Source organism: Salvelinus fontinalis, chromosome 17 (assembly GCF_029448725.1).
Source record: "Salvelinus fontinalis isolate EN_2023a chromosome 17, ASM2944872v1, whole genome shotgun sequence".
NCBI lineage: Eukaryota > Metazoa > Chordata > Actinopteri > Salmoniformes > Salmonidae > Salvelinus > Salvelinus fontinalis.
This window is the reverse complement of record NC_074681.1, coordinates 3273466-3290391: the sequence shown is the minus strand read 5'-3', so window position 1 is coordinate 3290391 and position 16926 is coordinate 3273466. Positions and strand designations below refer to the sequence as shown.

Below are 16926 nucleotides of genomic sequence, written 5' to 3'. Positions count from 1 at the left end.
AACATTATAAAATTAAAAACGGGTGACTCTTAATTTAATAGACGTGCCGTTACCGTGGTAACTTGGGCATTCGCTTGTCTATGATGAAAAAAATCTGACTTAACGTCTTCCTAGTGGCAGAAAGTTGCAAACTCGAAGTAACATTGAAAAACAACCTAGCGTGTGACCAAAACGATGCAGCTGGCAAAGAAACACTTTAGTAGCTTTTCTGGTCAATTCAACCAACATCTACACGTGGATGAACTTTTGGGTGAACTTTTTTCCCCTTGTCCAAAACACTGTGTGTCAATGTGGCTGCTGAAATAGACAGTCTTACCTGTCAATGACAAAATCTACCCACCACCCTATGCGCGCGCGCACCCCCCCCCACCACCTTCATAATCGTGGCCAGAGAGGAAACTGTGCACACACACCGCCTGAACCTCCGCTCGCACCGCACCGCCTGAACCTCCGCTCGCACCGCCTGAACCTCCGCTCGCACCGCCTGAACCTCCGCTCGCACCGCCTGAACCTCCGCTCGCACCGCCTGAACCTCCGCTCGCACCGCCTGAACCTCCGCTCGCACCGCCTGAACCTCCGCTCGCACCGCCTGAACCTCCGCTCGCACCGCCTGAACCTCCGCTCGCACCGCCTGAACCTCCGCTCGCACCGCCTGAACCTCCGCTCGCACCGCCTGAACCTCCGCTCGCACCGCCTGAACCTCCGCTCGCACCGCCTGAACCTCCGCTCGCACCGCACCGCCTGAACCTCCGCTCGCACCGCACCGCCTGAACCTCCGCTCGCACCGCACCGCCTGAACCTCCGCTCGCACCGCACCGCCTGAACCTCCGCTCGCACCGCACCGCCTGAACCTCCGCTCGCACCGCACCGCCTGAACCTCCGCTCGCACCGCACCGCCTGAACCTCCGCTCGCACCGCACCGCCTGAACCTCCGCTCGCACCGCACCGCCTGAACCTCCGCTCACACCGCACCGCCTGAACCTCCGCTCACACCGCACCGCCTGAACCTCCGCTCACACCGCACCGCCTGAACCTCCGCTCACACCGCACCGCCTGAACCTCCGCTCACACCGCACCGCCTGAACCTCCGCTCACACCGCACCGCCTGAACCTCCGCTCACACCGCACCGCCTGAACCTCCGCTCACACCGCACCGCCTGAACCTCCGCTCACACCGCACCGCCTGAACCTCCGCTCACACCGCACCGCCTGAACCTCCGCTCACACCGCACCGCCTGAACCTCCGCTCACACCGCACCGCCTGAACCTCCGCTCACACCGCACCGCCTGAACCTCCGCTCACACCGCACCGCCTGAACCTCAGCTCACACCGCACCGCCTGAACCTCAGCTCGCGCCATAACACCACTATAGAAAAAGTTACTTTTCATTTGAGGTGAATCTTTAAAGTATTTTCACACTCCAGAGAGGCAGCAGGCAACAGACCAGAGTGTACTGACAAGTCATATAGTCAGGGGTCAGAAACAGGGAAATCCTCCTCACAGAGATATCAGAGCAAGGACTAAACTGGCCTGTATTCAACTTTTCTTCACTGCAGCCAAAACTAACAGTAACCACCATAAGACAACAAAAACAGAGCATCAGGACTGTATCAGGACTACTTTCTCTCCCGGTGCCTAACCACTAACACAGAGCATCAGGACTGTATCAGGACTACTTTCTCTCCCGGTGCCTAACCACTAACACAGAGCATCAGGACTACTTTCTCTCCCGGTGCCTAACCACTAACACAGAGCATCAGGACTACTTTCTCTACTTTGTCCCCTCAGTCCCCCTGTTCCACAAAAAGTTGTGCTTAAAAGGGGTTGAGTGACCAGTATGTTAGGGTCAGGGTTAGTTGTGACCAGTATGTCAGGGTCAGGGTGAAGGTCAGGGTTAGTTGTGACCAGTATGTTAGGTTAGTTGTGACCAGTATGTTAGGGTCAGGATGAAGGTCAGGGTTAGTTGTGACCAGTATGTTAGGGTCAGGATGAAGGTCAGGGTTAGTTGTGACCAGTATGTCAGGGTCAGGGTGGAGGTCAGGGTTAGTTGTGACCAGTATGTCAGGGTTAGGATGAAGGTTAGTTGTGACCAGTATGTTAGTGTCAGGATGAAGGTCAGGGTTAGTTGTGACCAGTATGTTAGGGTCAGGGTTAGTTGTGACCAGTATGTCAGGGTTAGTTGTGGCCAGTATGTCAGGGTTAGTTGTGACCAGTATGTCAGGGTCAGGGTGAAGGTCAGGGTTAGTTGTGGCCAGTATGTTAGGGTCAGGGTTAGTTGTGGCCAGTATGTCAGGGTTAGTTGTGACCAGTATGTCAGGGTCAGGGTGAAGGTCAGGGTTAGTTGTGACCAGTATGTTAGGGTCAGGGTTAGTTGTGACCAGTATGTCAGGGTCAGGGTGAAGGTCAGGGTTAGTTGTGACCAGTATGTTAGGGTCAGGGTTAGTTGTGACCAGTATGTCAGGGTCAGGGTGAAGGTCAGGGTTAGTTGTGACCAGTATGTCAGGGTTAGTTGTGACCAGTATGTTAGGGTCAGGGTGAAGGTCAGGGTTAGTTGTGACCAGTATGTTAGGGTCAGGGTTAGTTGTGACCAGTATGTCAGGGTCAGGGTGAAGGTCAGGGTTAGTTGTGACCAGTATGTCAGGGTCAGGGTGAAGGTCAGGGTTAGTTGTGACCAGTATGTCAGGGTCAGGGTGAAGGTCAGGGTTAGTTGTGACCAGTATGTTAGGGTCAGGGTTAGTTGTGACCAGTATGTCAGGGTCAGGGTGAAGGTCAGGGTTAGTTGTGACCAGTATGTTAGGGTCAGGGTTAGTTGTGACCAGTATGTTAGGGTCAGGGTTAGTTGTGACCAGTATGTCAGGGTTAGTTGTGACCAGTATGTTAGGGTCAGGGTTAGTTGTGACCAGTATGTCAGGGTTAGTTGTGACCAGTATGTTAGGGTCAAGGTTAGTTGTGACCAGTATGTCAGGGTTAGTTGTGACCAGTATGTTAGGGTCAGGGTGGAGGTCAGGGTTAGTTGTGACCAGTATGTTAGGGTCAGGGTTAGTTGTGACCAGTATGTCAGGGTTAGTTGTGACCAGTATGTTAGGGTCAAGGTTAGTTGTGACCAGTATGTCAGGGTTAGTTGTGACCAGTATGTCAGGGTCAGGGTGAAGGTCAGGGTTAGTTGTGACCAGTATGTTAGGGTCAGGGTTAGTTGTGACCAGTATGTTAGGGTCAGGGTTAGTTGTGACCAGTATGTCAGGGTTAGTTGTGACCAGTATGTTAGGGTCAGGGTGGAGGTCAGGGTTAGTTGTGGCCAGTATGTCAGGGTTAGTGATAGTATATTAAAGGTAGTTAGTAAGGACCATGGTTGTGATCCAAAGCCGTACCAGGGTTCGTATATTCGATAGTAGGTAGTTGGTACTGACCATGGTTGTGATCCGAAGCCGTACCAGGCCAGCTGTAGAATCTGGAAGCCCAGGCCCAGTAGGATAGTGTTCTTATTCCCTATGGAGCGCATCAGAATCCCCAGAACCATCGTCTGACAAAGGGAACATAGCAGGTAGTCCAACAAAAATCAGCCAATTAGTACAGATATGTCAACTCTGTCTCTGGGACCTATTGCGAGGCAGAATATCAATACTAAAAGTATTTTAAAAAACACAACGAGTGTCAAAAGTCACCAACCTGAGCAACAATGGAGAGGATGCCCACCACAGCTATGAAGGCAGCTACAGTCTCTGAACTGAACCTTTGTACCTGGGGGGGGATACAGGTTAGAGGTTAGAGAGACCTGGGGGGGTATTCATAAATGTGAAATAGGTCCAAGGGTTATTTTACAGCTTGAATTCACACAATACCCCCATAATGACAAAGTGAAAACATGCTTAGGCATTTATTGAAAATGAAATACAGAAATCAAATCAACAATTATTCACACCTGAGTCAACATGTTAGAATCACCTTAGGCAGCAGTTACAACTGAGTCTTCCTGGGTAAGTCTAAGGGTGTTTTAACATATAGTCCTCTTTAAAGAGAACCGATCTCAGTCCTCTTTAAAGTATACTCTGGGGTAAAAGCAAAATAACTTGGATTGAGAACTCTGTTCTCTTTGTATTCACACAGCCCTTTCAAATGAGGACTATACTCTTTTGCCAGTTCACTTCACCTATTTTGTGGCCTCAGTCCACTTTGCAATGACATTGCTACTTTTGGAACATTCACTCAATGCACTCTGGGTTTTAATAAAGTGAGGACAAACAATTCCATCACAACGTGTTATCGGACAGCTAGATACAGTCTACTTACATTTCGGAAGCTAATAGATTGCATTTAGTTAAATCTGCAATGCGTAACTTTTTGGGTGACCTGAGCAAATACACAGAAATGTGAGTTACAGATCAGTCACTCACTGAAAGCAAGTCCAAGAAGCAGTAGATCTGTTCTATGTGCGCCATTTCTATGCTTCCGTTTCATTTTTGCATCTTTTACATTTGGTTTTGTACACCAGCTTCAAAACAGCTGAACACACAATATTTTTGGTTATGGAAAATATATTTCACAGCGATTTAAAATGGTACAATGATTCTCTACACTATATTGCCTTGTTTTGTCACAAACTGAAATTAGGCGAAACAGATGTTTTGCAACCAGGAAATGACGGAGCGATTTCTGCATAATGCACCTTGGAAAGATGACAATTAAAATCAGAATATAATATTAACATGTAAATATTACTGGTAATAGAATAAATAGCAGAAGACTACTGAAGATTAAATAATGCTGTAATTCCCCCACCCCCCCCAAACATTATAGGCTACTGCCCCTTTAAGAGCTGACGTTGATTTTGTGCCCTGTGTTGTGACTAAATCTACACTATACAAACCCCACAATCAATAAACAGCTTATGAAGCGCTTTGCCTATAGATCACATATTGCAAACAAATAATCTGAACTTTGTGTCAGTACAAACCTCTACATATATTTTGTAATGGCATCCTTGACAAACGCTAATCAATGTTCAAAAACAACACACGTTTCTCTGCAAACATGCACATCATCTCTGTTTTGTGGAACCAATGTGAGGGGTATTGGCAGGGGAAAACGGTGTTGCAGTAGTCTAGTGTGTGGTGAAGAAAAAAATGACAAGAGAACATTGGGAGCTTTGTGTTCACATCGCCCTAAAAAAAAGGGAACCGGGTCCCGGAATCAAGTGAACTGAACTCGGACCAGCTCTGTCTCAGTTCGGTTTGATTCAGGGGCTCTTTTGAGGGGTCCGAGTTCCTTTGGAGTGTTCACACTGCACAAAGACTTAAGCAAACCGCACTGAGTTCACAACATTCTCTGAAAGCGACCAAGTGTGAAAACACCAAGAGCCTTGCACACCTGGATTGTACAATATTTGCATATTATTCTTTAAAAAAAATCTTCAAGCTCTGTCAAGTTGGTTGTTGATCATTGCTAGACAGCCATTTAAGTCTTGCCATAGATTTTTCAAGACGATTTAAGTCATAACTATAACTAGGCCACTCAAGAACATTCAATGTCGTCTTGGTAAGCAACATCAGTGTGCGATATATATATATGGTCTTGTGTTTAAGGTTATTTTCCTTCTGAAAGGTGAATTCATCTCCCAGTGTCTGGTGGAAAGCAGACTGAAACAGGTTTTCCTCTAGGATTTTGCTTAACTCCATTCTATTTCTTTTTTATCCTGAAACTCCCCAGTCCTTAAAGATTACAAGCATACTTATAACATGATGCAGCCACCACTAGCTTGAAAACACAAAGAAAGAGTGGTATTCAGTGATGTGTTGGATTGCCCCAAACATAACACTTCGTATTCAAGACAACATTGATTTCTATCCCACAATTTTTTGCAGTTTTACTTTATTGCCTTGTTGCAAACAGGATACATATTTTAGAAATATTTGTACTCTGTACAGGCTTCCTTTTCACTCTGTCATTTAGGTTAGTATTGTGGAGTAACTACAATGTTGTTGATGCATCCTCAGGTTTCTCCTATCACAGCCATTAAACACTTAACTGTTTTAAAGTCACCATTGGCCTCATGGTGAAATCCCTAAGCGGTTTCCTTCCTCTCCGGCAACTTAGTTAGGAAGGACGCCTGTATCTTTGTAGTGACTGGGTGTATTGATACACCATCCAAAGTGTAATTAATAACTTCACCATGCTCAAAGGGATATTATAAAAATGTTACCCAGCTAACAATAGGTTCCCTTCCTTGTGAGACATTTGAAAACCTCCCTGGTCTTTGTGGTTGAATCGGCTTGAAATTCACTGTTCGAATGAGGGACCTTACAGATAATTGTATATGTACAGAGATGAGGTAGTCTTTCAAAAAATCATGTTCAACACTTCTGCACACAGTAAGTCCATGCAACCTGTGACTTGTTAAGCACATTGTTTTCCTCCTGAACGTATTTATTTAGGCTTGCCATAAGGAATGGGTTGGATACTTATTGAATACTGGACTTATTGACTCCAGATGTTTCAACTTTTCATTTTTGGACATTTTTCTAAAAACATAATTCCACGTTTGACATGATTGGGTAGTTTGTAAGCCAGTGACACAAACATCTCAATTTAAACGATTTTAAATTCAGGCTGTAACACAACATAGGAATAAGTGAAGGGGTGTGAATACTTTCTGAAGGTAGTGTACATGTTAGCGTAGAGGGACAAAAGGCTCACATACACAGACCCTGAATCCCTACCTCCTAGGCAGTGTTCATTTTGGATTCAGGGAAAGGGCTAAAACTCCCCCCTCACTGGGAGATGCTTCCAGTTTTCACAAAAATAAATATTTCTATGTGGGCAGTGATACTAGTTTGCAAACAACGAATCGAATTGAATTCCAACTGTCATAACACATTCAGCAGACAAACAGATAATTATATGACAAGTCTCTCCAGAAGAATTCTCTCCACATTCTTCACACTCCTCCTCACAACATTGAACATACCAGAGAGAGGCTGTGACTGGTGTTTTGTTAACTACTGTAGTCTTTCAATAAAACACAAAAAAAGGGCCTTTTCAGTGTTTACTGGTAGTGGATCTAATTTGTCAGTCAGTCAGTGGTTTATGTCCCACACGGCACCCTAATTCCCTACATAGTGTTCTGGTCAAAAGTAGTGCACTATGGGCCCTGGTCAAAAGTAGTGCACTATGGGCCCTGGTCAAAAGTAGTGCACTATGTAGGGAATTAGGGTGCCATTCGGGACACAATGTGAGAGAGAGAATCAGACTGGCCCAGGGGTCTAGACTAACTTTACCAACTATTTCAGTTGATTGCAGCAGCACATTTGGCTGCACACATTTTTTATGATATTGACTTGTCCCATAATGTACCTGTATTCCATACAGAATCAGGCTAACAAATGACTAGCCATCTTTAAAATATGTAGGCCCTTGCAGGGCTTGACACTCAGGTAAATTTGCCCGGAGCGGGGCCTCCCGAGTGGAGCAGAGGTCTAAGGCACTGCATAGCAATGCTGGCGGTGCCACTAGAGATTCTGGGTTCGAGTCCAAGCTCTGCTCTGTCGCAGCCTGGACGCGACCCGGGAGACCCATGGGGCGGCGCACAATTGGTAAAGCGTTGTCCGGGTTAGGGGAGGATTTGGCCAGCAGGGATGTCCTTGTCCCATCGCGTACTAGCGACACCTGTGGCGGGCCGGGCGCAGTGCACACTGACACGGTTGCCAGGTGTACACTGGGCCAAAGCTACTGGCCAGAATGAAAATCATCCAGGAAAGTGGCTGATGCGTGCATCACTTAAATGTCATCTTTAAATTTATAGACTGAGCAATACAACAGGTGGCTGGTGGACCCTTAATTGGAGAGGACAGGGCTCATAGTCATGGTTGGAATGGAATTAACAGGATGGTATCAAACAAGTCAAATCAAATGTATTTATAAAGCCCTGCTTACATCAGCTGATATATCAAAGTGCTGTACAGAAACCCAGCCTAAAACCCCAAACAGCAAGCAATGCAGGTGTTTCAATACCATTCCATCCATTATTATGAGCAGTCCTCCCCTTAGCAGCCTCCTGTACTCCATACACAAATAACATTAACTTGACGATATCATATTTACAAATCAAATCTTATTGGTCACATACACACATTTAGCAGATGTTGTTGCGGGTGTAGTGAAATGCTTGTGTTCCAAGCTCCAACAGTGCAGTAATATCTAACAATTCACAACAATTAACAAATCTAAAAGTAAAAGAATGGAATTAACAAATATATAAATATTAGGACGAGCCATGTCGGAGTGGCATTGACTAGAATACAGTAGAATTAAATACAGTATATACACATATGAAATTAGTAAAACAGTATGTAAACGTTATTAAAAGTGACCAGTGATTCCATGTCTATGGACAAAAGGGTAGCAGCCTCGAAGGTGCAGTCTTGAGTAACCAGGTGGTAGCCAGCTAGTGAGCTCTATATAACAGTCTAATGGCCTTGAGATAGAAGCTGTTTTTCAGGTGCAGGGTTGAGTAACTGGGTGGTAGCTGGTTGGTGATGGCTATATAACTGTCTAATGGCCTTGAGATAGAAGCTGTTTTCAGGTGCAGGGTTGAGTAACTGGGTGGTAGCTGGTTGGTGATGGCTATATAACTGTCTAATGGCCTTGAGACAGAAGCTGTTCAGTCTCTCTGTCCCAGCTGTGATGCACCTGTACTGACCTCACTTTCTGAATGATAGCGGGGTGAACAGGCCGTGGCTCGGGTGGTTGATGTCCTTGATGATCTTTTCGGCCTTCCTTTGACATCGGGTGCTGTAGGTGTTCTGGAGGGCAGACAGTGTGCTCCCCGTGATGCGTTGGGCAGACCGCACCACCCTCTTGTCATGATATTGCCCTGTTGGGTGAGGTTTATGACCCCCCCATAAATAACCTTCCCCCCTTTTCTCTCCACTCTACGGAATGGACTCTTGGAAAGCCCTTTGTTACAACAGATTAAGTATGGTAACATCACAAGGTTGGGGAATGGAACAATATTTCCCTTTCTCAACCAGTTGAAAGTGTCCGTTGGTACTTAAAGAATTTGATGTCAGATCAGTTGGTGTCTGGGACATATCTGATATGAGATAAATTGTATCTTGGAAGTCTACACATTCTAGTTATCAGATTCACATGGAATTATTGTGCAATTTAAATGTTTAAATATGAAACTATTTGTGAGAAGATGAAATGTGATTTTAGCTTCTAAATGAGAGAATTGTTTTCATAAGTAAACTTATGCTCACTCAGTGGCCACACCCAAGTGAACAGACATTGGTTGTAGAGGGATGAAACACGCCCTTCTCTTCCCCAGTATAAAAGCCTCCGTGACCCAATTCACGTTAGACTAAGCAAACCCCAGCGTGAGCTGTGGTTGTGTATGGTTGAACAACTACTCTAACGAAATTTACATGAGACCAGATCATGTGGAGGTGACGATGAATTCCGACTAGCTCAGCCAGAATACAGCACGAGCTGATTATGGCAACTTAGTATGAACTATTATTCACTAAAGAAGAAGTGATACATCCGAGACGTAGAGTTATCAGCTGCAGCTGTAAACGTACGTGGCCTAGGAAAGGACAGACAATCTCCTAAGATCGACAGGGTACTTTAACGTATCTGATCTACAACACTACGATCAGAAAGATTCTTCAAAAGGGCAATGGCGATCTCTGCTGGGCAAACCAGTCTTCCATATTCAACCCATTTATCGAAGAGCAGCTCAGAGTAAATATCTTGCATTTTCCTTTTCTGAAGGGGCGGTTATTAGAATGCATAAGATTGTATTTACGGTAGCATAGCTTCTCAAGGTCCGATAGAGACCCAATCCCTTTGTCCCTCAGTCTTCCCGCTCTTTCATTCAAACCCAACCCCTTTCCTTTGTGTAACTAGCCGTCATATCAGATTAGTCCACCAGGGACTTTTCATGACATGATTAGTAATTGATGTATGATCTATCATATATATACACACACACACTGCTCAAAAAATAAAGGGAACACTTAAACAACACAATGTAACTCCAAGTCAATCACACTTCTGTGAAATCAAACTGTCCACTTAGGAAGCAACACTGATTGACAATACATTTCACATGCTGTTGTGCAAATGGAATAGACAAAAGGCGGAAATTATAGGCAATTAGCAAGACACCCCCAATAAAGGAGTGATTCTGCAGGTGGTGACCACAGACCACTTCTCAGTTCCTATGCTTCCTGGCTGATGTTTTGGTCACTTTTGAATGCTGGCGTGGCCACGCAGTCGTGGGTGAACTGGAAGTGGGTCTAGGGTGTCAGGTAAGATCATCCTTAACTAGCCTCTCAAAGCACTTCATGATGACAGAAGTGAGTGCTACGGGGCGATAGTCATTTACCTTTGCTTTCTTGGGTACAGGAACAATAGTGGACATCTTGAAGCAAGTGGGGTCAGCAGACTGCGATAGGGAGAGATTGAATATATCTGTAAACACTCCAGCCAGCTGGTCTGAGGACGCGACTAGGAATGCCATCTGGGCCGGCAGTCTTGCGGGGGTTAACGCATTTAAATGTCTTACTCACATTGGCCACGGAAAACGAGAGCCCACAGTCCTTGGGAGCGGGCCGCGTCGGTGGCACTGTGTTATCCTCAAAGCGGGCGAAGTGGTTTAGCTTGTCTGGGAGCAAGACTGTGTCCGCGACATAGATCGTTTTCCATTTGTAATCTGTGATGGTCTGTAGACCCCGCCACATACGTCTCGGAGCCGTTATTTTGCGACTCCATTTTGTTTTGCCTGTTTGATTGCCTTACGGAATGAATAACTACACTGTTTGTATTCTGCCATATTCCCAGTCACCTTGCCATGGTTAAATGCTTTCAGTTTTGCACGAATGCTGCCATCTAGCCACGGTTTCTGGTTTGGGTAGGTTTTAATAGTCACAGTGGGAACAACATCCCCTATATACTTCCTGATGAACTCAGTCACCATGTCCGTGTATTCATCAATGTTATTCTCAGAGACTACCTGGAACATATCCCAGTCAGCGTGATCAAAACAATCTTGAGGCGTGGATTCTGATTGGTCAGACCAGTGTTGAATAGTCCTTAGCACAGGTACTTCCTGTTCAAGTTTCTGCCTATAGGAAGGGCGGAGCAAGTCGTGATCTGACTTGCCAAAGGGAGGGCGGGGGAGGCCTTGTAGGCATCTCGAAAAAGGTGAGTAGCAGTGGTTTAGTGTTTTTCATAAGAGAGTACTACAGTCAATGTGTTGATAAAACTTCCGTAGCTTTTCCCGCATATTTGCTTTATTAAAATCGTCAGCTACAATAAATGTGGCCTCAGGATATGTGGTTTCCAGTTTGCATGAAGTCCAGTGTAGTTCATTGAGGGCCGTCGGAGTATCGAGAGAATTCCTTGTCGTAATGCTGGTGAGTTACCACCACTCTGATATCCAAAAGTTATTTCCAGCCCAGAATATTTTTTGTAAGAAATAACATAACAAAATTTTGCAAAGTTGCTTAGGAGCTAGAAGCAGAGCTGCCCTGTCTGTCGGCACCATCTTACACATTGATTGTTGAGGGAATAAAATAAAACCTTTGCTCAATCTCGAAGAGGGTTTTATTGTTAGTGATTTAAACAGTCACTACAGTTGTAGGGCCCTATAATATCAGTTATCTTTTGGTAAACTCCTTTTTCACAGTTTTATTTTTCCAGGTTTCCGAGTCATCCTATTTTTTCCCCATGTATTCACACACAAAAAAAACATTTAAAAAATGTAAGTTCTAAGTTCAGGTCTGGGAACAATACAACACAGATGGTGTGGTTGCCCTTTAACTCAATTGTGCGCCTTGTAAATGACCATTGTGTTTGGCTAGTGTAACAGTATAACTTTAAACCGTCCCCTCGCCCCGACACGGGCGCGAACCAGGGACCCTCTGCACACATCGACAACAGTCACCCACGAAGCATCGTTACCCATCGCTCCACAAAGGCCACGGCCCTTGCAAAGCAAGGGGCAACACTACTTAAGTCTCAGAGCAAGTGACGTAACTGATTGAAATGCTACTAGCGCGTACCCGCTAACTAGCTAGCCATTTCACATCCGTTACACTAGCACTGTACAATTTAGGCTACATGTGATAGCAGAGTTTGCAAAACAAATGCCATCCGATTAATACAAATGATCACGATATAATTCTGCCAGGTTGGCCTACTTTGCAGGCAACATTTATTTGGGAAAGCCTTTAGAGATGTTCATTCAAAACAGCATGACTGGATTTGGAATATCAAAGACTCAACCAACACTTCGAACCAAACTTTTTGAATACCTGGCTTGAGTACCCATTGCTGTTTGAATAAAAAACAAAAAGTAATATTGTGAACAAAAACGAATGCAACCAGCTACATATATTTCACTGGCAACCTACGAGCAATAAATAAATAAACTGGTGTCACACTGCAATGTCAAAGGGCAGTGTGACATATGCGAGAGTTTGGGGTCGCAGTGCTGAGCCCTGCTGGCTGACTAGTTCGCTAACTGTAGTTAACTGGGGACATACCAGACCATGTTGTTGACACTATAAAAACAGTAGCCCTACTTGGCCACATTCTAAGGAGTTTGTTCAGAGGCCTGCCATTGGAACTCCCCACAGCCAGTGAATTCACAGATATGAAGCAGACCACATTGTATTATTTTTGTACTCTGAACTTTCCTGCGTGGGAAGAATGGACTTCTCTCCACTATAAATGTGCTGATGCATCACTGAATCTACCCACCAAAATAGGGGTTGAGGCTAGATGTTAGGGGTTGAAGCTAGGAGTTGGTTTGATGCGGATCTTACCATGATTACAGATTATCCTAAATGAATCGTGAATAATTATGAGTGAGAAAGTTAGACTCACAAACATTATACCCCCGCAAAAATAATAACCTCCTCTGTTATTGTAATGGTGAGAGGATTCGCATGTTTTGGGGTTATGATCTTATTCTCTTTCTCACTCATCACGATTCAGGATTATCTGTAATCATGGTAGCATCCACATGAATGTAGAAGTGTTTAGAAACATATTCTATTTCTTATTGACAATAAAGGTGACTCCAAAATGACAATACATTATTTACCATTCATTTCTATTGGGCACAATATAATCTGAAACCACCAAAACAAACAGCAACTGCATCCAACAAAGAGTAGAGTAGAGTAGAGTCACAAGCTTGACGTAATTATTGCGTGCTATGAATATGGGATCAAATACTAAACTTTTTACTACTTTAATACACAAATGAATTTGTCCCAATACTTTTGGACCCCTAAAATGGGGTGGGACTAAAGTACAAAATGTTCTGAAATGTCTAAATGGTTCACCTAATATGGATGAAAATACCCTCAAATCTTCCCAAAAGTGTTTTTTATTTTATTTTTTAAAGGCCAGTATCTCTAAATATATCTGGAATAAATAAGAAACCTAGAATCAAATTAACCAAACTAATTAAGCCTAAGGACTTGAGAGGGCTCTACTATTTCATTGGCCTGCACACATCAATCACTTGTTGGTGCCTAGACAGACGTGACTCACTTCGGACTGGGATGGAATCTACAGCATGTCATCCATGGGCGTTATGTTCTTTACCATTTATCAATAATTGTGAAAAAAATGCAGGCCTTATCTGACCATTTTATAGTATGTAATACACTCAGTTTGGAAAAATGCAAGGAGATACTTAGAGAATCCAGACCATTTATCACTCTGGTCACCGATTGCCCTTAAAATCGGCAGGTAGCGGCAGGTAGCCTAGTGTTTAGAGCATAACTTGTAACCGAAAGGTTGCAAAATCGAATCCCCGAACTGACAAGGTAAAAATCTGTCGCTCTGCACCTGAACAAGGCAGTTAACCCACTGTACCTAGGCCATCATTGTAAATAAGAATGTGTTCTTAACCGACTTGCCAAGTTAAAGTGGGTAAACTATGTTTTTTTCAAACTATGTGGTTGAAAAAAACGTTTCAAATTCTACTGCTCGGAGGGATTTAAATCTGACACAGAGACATATTTTGGAAGAGAGACATTGAGTGCATTTGGTGATGAGGACTGGACTGCTATCTGTGAAAGGGTCTTGCCCCAAATCTAAAATGTTGAATTATTTCATAGAACCTAGTTTACACCGGTTTGCCTTCATTCGTTTCAAAATGTCAACCAGATACTGGCACCTTTGCGCATGTATTTTGGGACTGTAACAGAATCCAGTCTTAAATGGGAGGAGGTTCATTTACAGATTCAGAAGATCTTAGACAATATGCTCTTTCACCAAACCTAGAACTTCTTTATTTTGACTAACATTGTATTTTGATCCTGACTCTTCTGAACATCTGTTTAATACTCTTGTCTATTTTGTTAAAATATTTATTTTGCTGTTGATGTCCACACCTGAAATACTGTCTGCGAGGATGTGGCTTTCAGGCTCCTGCTATTTTACCGCCAGAAAAAAAGCTCACTTTTGACCTGCATGAGAATACTGAGAAGTTCTGGAAAATTTGGTCACCATTATGGTCATATGTAGAAAACCTCCCATAAATGCCATATACATCTTACTGCTGTCTTTTTATTTTACAACTGCTAATTTTTCTATTATTTTTTGTGTATTTTTACTTAACTCCCAGGACTCTGTGTGGTACAGTTTATTTTGTTGTCTGTGTAAAACCAGATTTTTATTGCTCAGAAAACTTGAGGGGCCAAAAAAAAAAATCACACGCGGGCCGCCAGTTGGAGAACCCTGGAGGGGGTGTGTCTAGGTGTTGTCAGTACCTGTCTGAGATAGAGGAAGAAGCTGGAGTATTGTCCGGCCTCAGGTAGGTAAGACAGGAATACTGTGATGCAGATGAGAAGCACCGTGGAATCCTGGCCCACCTTCCGCAGAGACTGGAGAGGGGACATAAAATAAATTACATTCAGATACATTTTGTTGTCAAACACAGATCGGTTGTCCTGTTCCTTAGAGTTGGAGGCTTCCCTCAGGCAGAACGGTATTCAGCAAAATTACATAATTCATAGTCGCACCAATATTGTCTTGAATGGTCGTTTTATTACTGATGCCCAACTGAGCAGTCTACTCAATGCATCCTCATTAGGCGCTGATGACGATTCCGTCCAAAGAGCATTACCATGGCTTGAAAACACAATGACAATTCTAAAGAATGCAAATAATTAGTAGGAAAACCTTGTCATCATTTTGATGTCGCGAGATTGACTTTAGATGCAGTTGGCTATCTAGCTTATATTGAGGAGAGATTTGAGATAGCATTGCTAGCTATTTTAGACTAACTTTGCTAGCTAATGACAACATTGAAGTGGTGTACAGTACCAAAGTAAAAGTATTACTTAAGTAGTTTTTAGGGGTATCTGGACTTTACTATTTATATTTGACAACTTTTACTGTACTACATTCCTAATGAAAATTATGTGAAGGGGAAGGGGTCAGCCTGCTCCTAGGAGGTAGTATACTATATAGTATAGTACTCACAGCGAAGGGGTCAGCCTGCTCCCAGGAGATGGGTGCTCCCCAGGAGGCTGGTCTCATCTTCTCAGGCAACGACTCGGGGACGACCACCAGGATGAAAATGATGTCCAGCAGGGCGATGGCCGTAGCCAGGATCACTACCAGGGTGTCACCGTACGTCTCCGACAGGTACGCTCCAATGGCCGGGCTCGTCACTAGGCTGGCTGCAAAGGTAGCGGACACCTGAAGGGGGGGGGGGGGGGGGGGGGAATGGTAGAGGGGAGGACAGGAGAAGAGGGAGAACTGGAGTCATTCTTAAATCAGGAGTGTATATTGTTCAAAAGTTTGGGGTCACCTAGAAACGTCTTTGTTTTTTAAAGAAAAGCAAAATAAATTGTCCATTAAAATAACATCAATTGATCAGAAATACAGTGCAGACATTGTTAATGTTGTAAATGGCTATTGTAGCTGGAAACAGCAGATTTTTTTATGGAATATCTAAATAGGCGTATAGAGGCTCATTATCAGCAACCATCACTCCTGTGTTCCAATGGCACATCGTGTTAGCTAATCCAAGTTTATCATTTTGAAAATGCCAAATGATCATTAGAAAACCCTTTTGCAATTAAGTTAGCACAGCTGAAAACTGTTGTCCTGATTAAAGAAGCAATAAAAAAAACTGGCCTTCTATATACTAGTTGAGTATCTGGAGCATCAGCATTTGTGGATTCGATTACAGGCTCAAAATGGCCAAAAAAAAAAAAAAAAAACTTTCTTCTGAAACTCGTCAGTCTATTCTTGTTCTGAGAAATGAAGGCTATTCCATGCAAGAAATTACCAAGAAACTGAAGATCTCATACAACGCTGTGTACTACTCCCTTCACAGAACAGCGCAAACTGGCTCTAACCAGAATAGAAAGAGTGGGAGGGCCCGGGGGCATAACTGAGCAAGAGAACAAGTACATTAGAGTGTCTAGTTTGAGAAACAGACAGCTCACAAGTCCTCAACTGTCAGCTTCATTAAATAGACCCCACAAAACACCAGTCTCAACGCCAACAGTGAAGAGGCGACTCCGGGATGCTGGCCTTCTAGGCAGAGTTCCTCTGTCCAGTGTCGGTGTTCTTTTGCCCGTCTTAATCTTTTATTTCTATTGGCCAGTCTGAGATATTACTTTTTCTTTGCAACTCTGCCTAGAAGTTCAGCATCCCAGAGTCGCATATATATATAAAACAGCAAAAATAACACTGATAGGATGTCCATCTAGGTTGTTATTTAGTTTCCCTCCTCACCAAACCGTAGGCTGTGCTCCTCTCGTGTTCTGCCGTGATGTCCGCCACATACGCAAAGATCACAGAGAAGGTGACGGCAAACACACCAGACATGGAAATGACTGCAAAGTACCACCTGTAGAGAGGACGGGAAGGAGGTGAATGGAGGGAGGAGA

The 16926-nt window shown here is 44.1% G+C and overlaps 1 protein-coding gene across 1 annotated transcript in view; it reads right to left on the bottom strand.

The window, feature by feature from the left end:
* The window catches only part of LOC129813578 (hippocampus abundant transcript 1 protein-like), a 43546-nt gene that overhangs the window by 11294 nt on the left and 15326 nt on the right, over positions 1–16926 (bottom strand). The window contains exons 5-9 of the mRNA XM_055865900.1: positions 16772–16886; positions 15506–15724; positions 14791–14904; positions 3668–3739; positions 3409–3521 (exon numbers count right to left, since the gene is read on the bottom strand). Of these exons, the coding sequence (XP_055721875.1) occupies positions 3409–3521; positions 3668–3739; positions 14791–14904; positions 15506–15724; positions 16772–16886 (633 nt within the window). The remainder of the gene's footprint in view (positions 1–3408; positions 3522–3667; positions 3740–14790; positions 14905–15505; positions 15725–16771; positions 16887–16926) is intronic.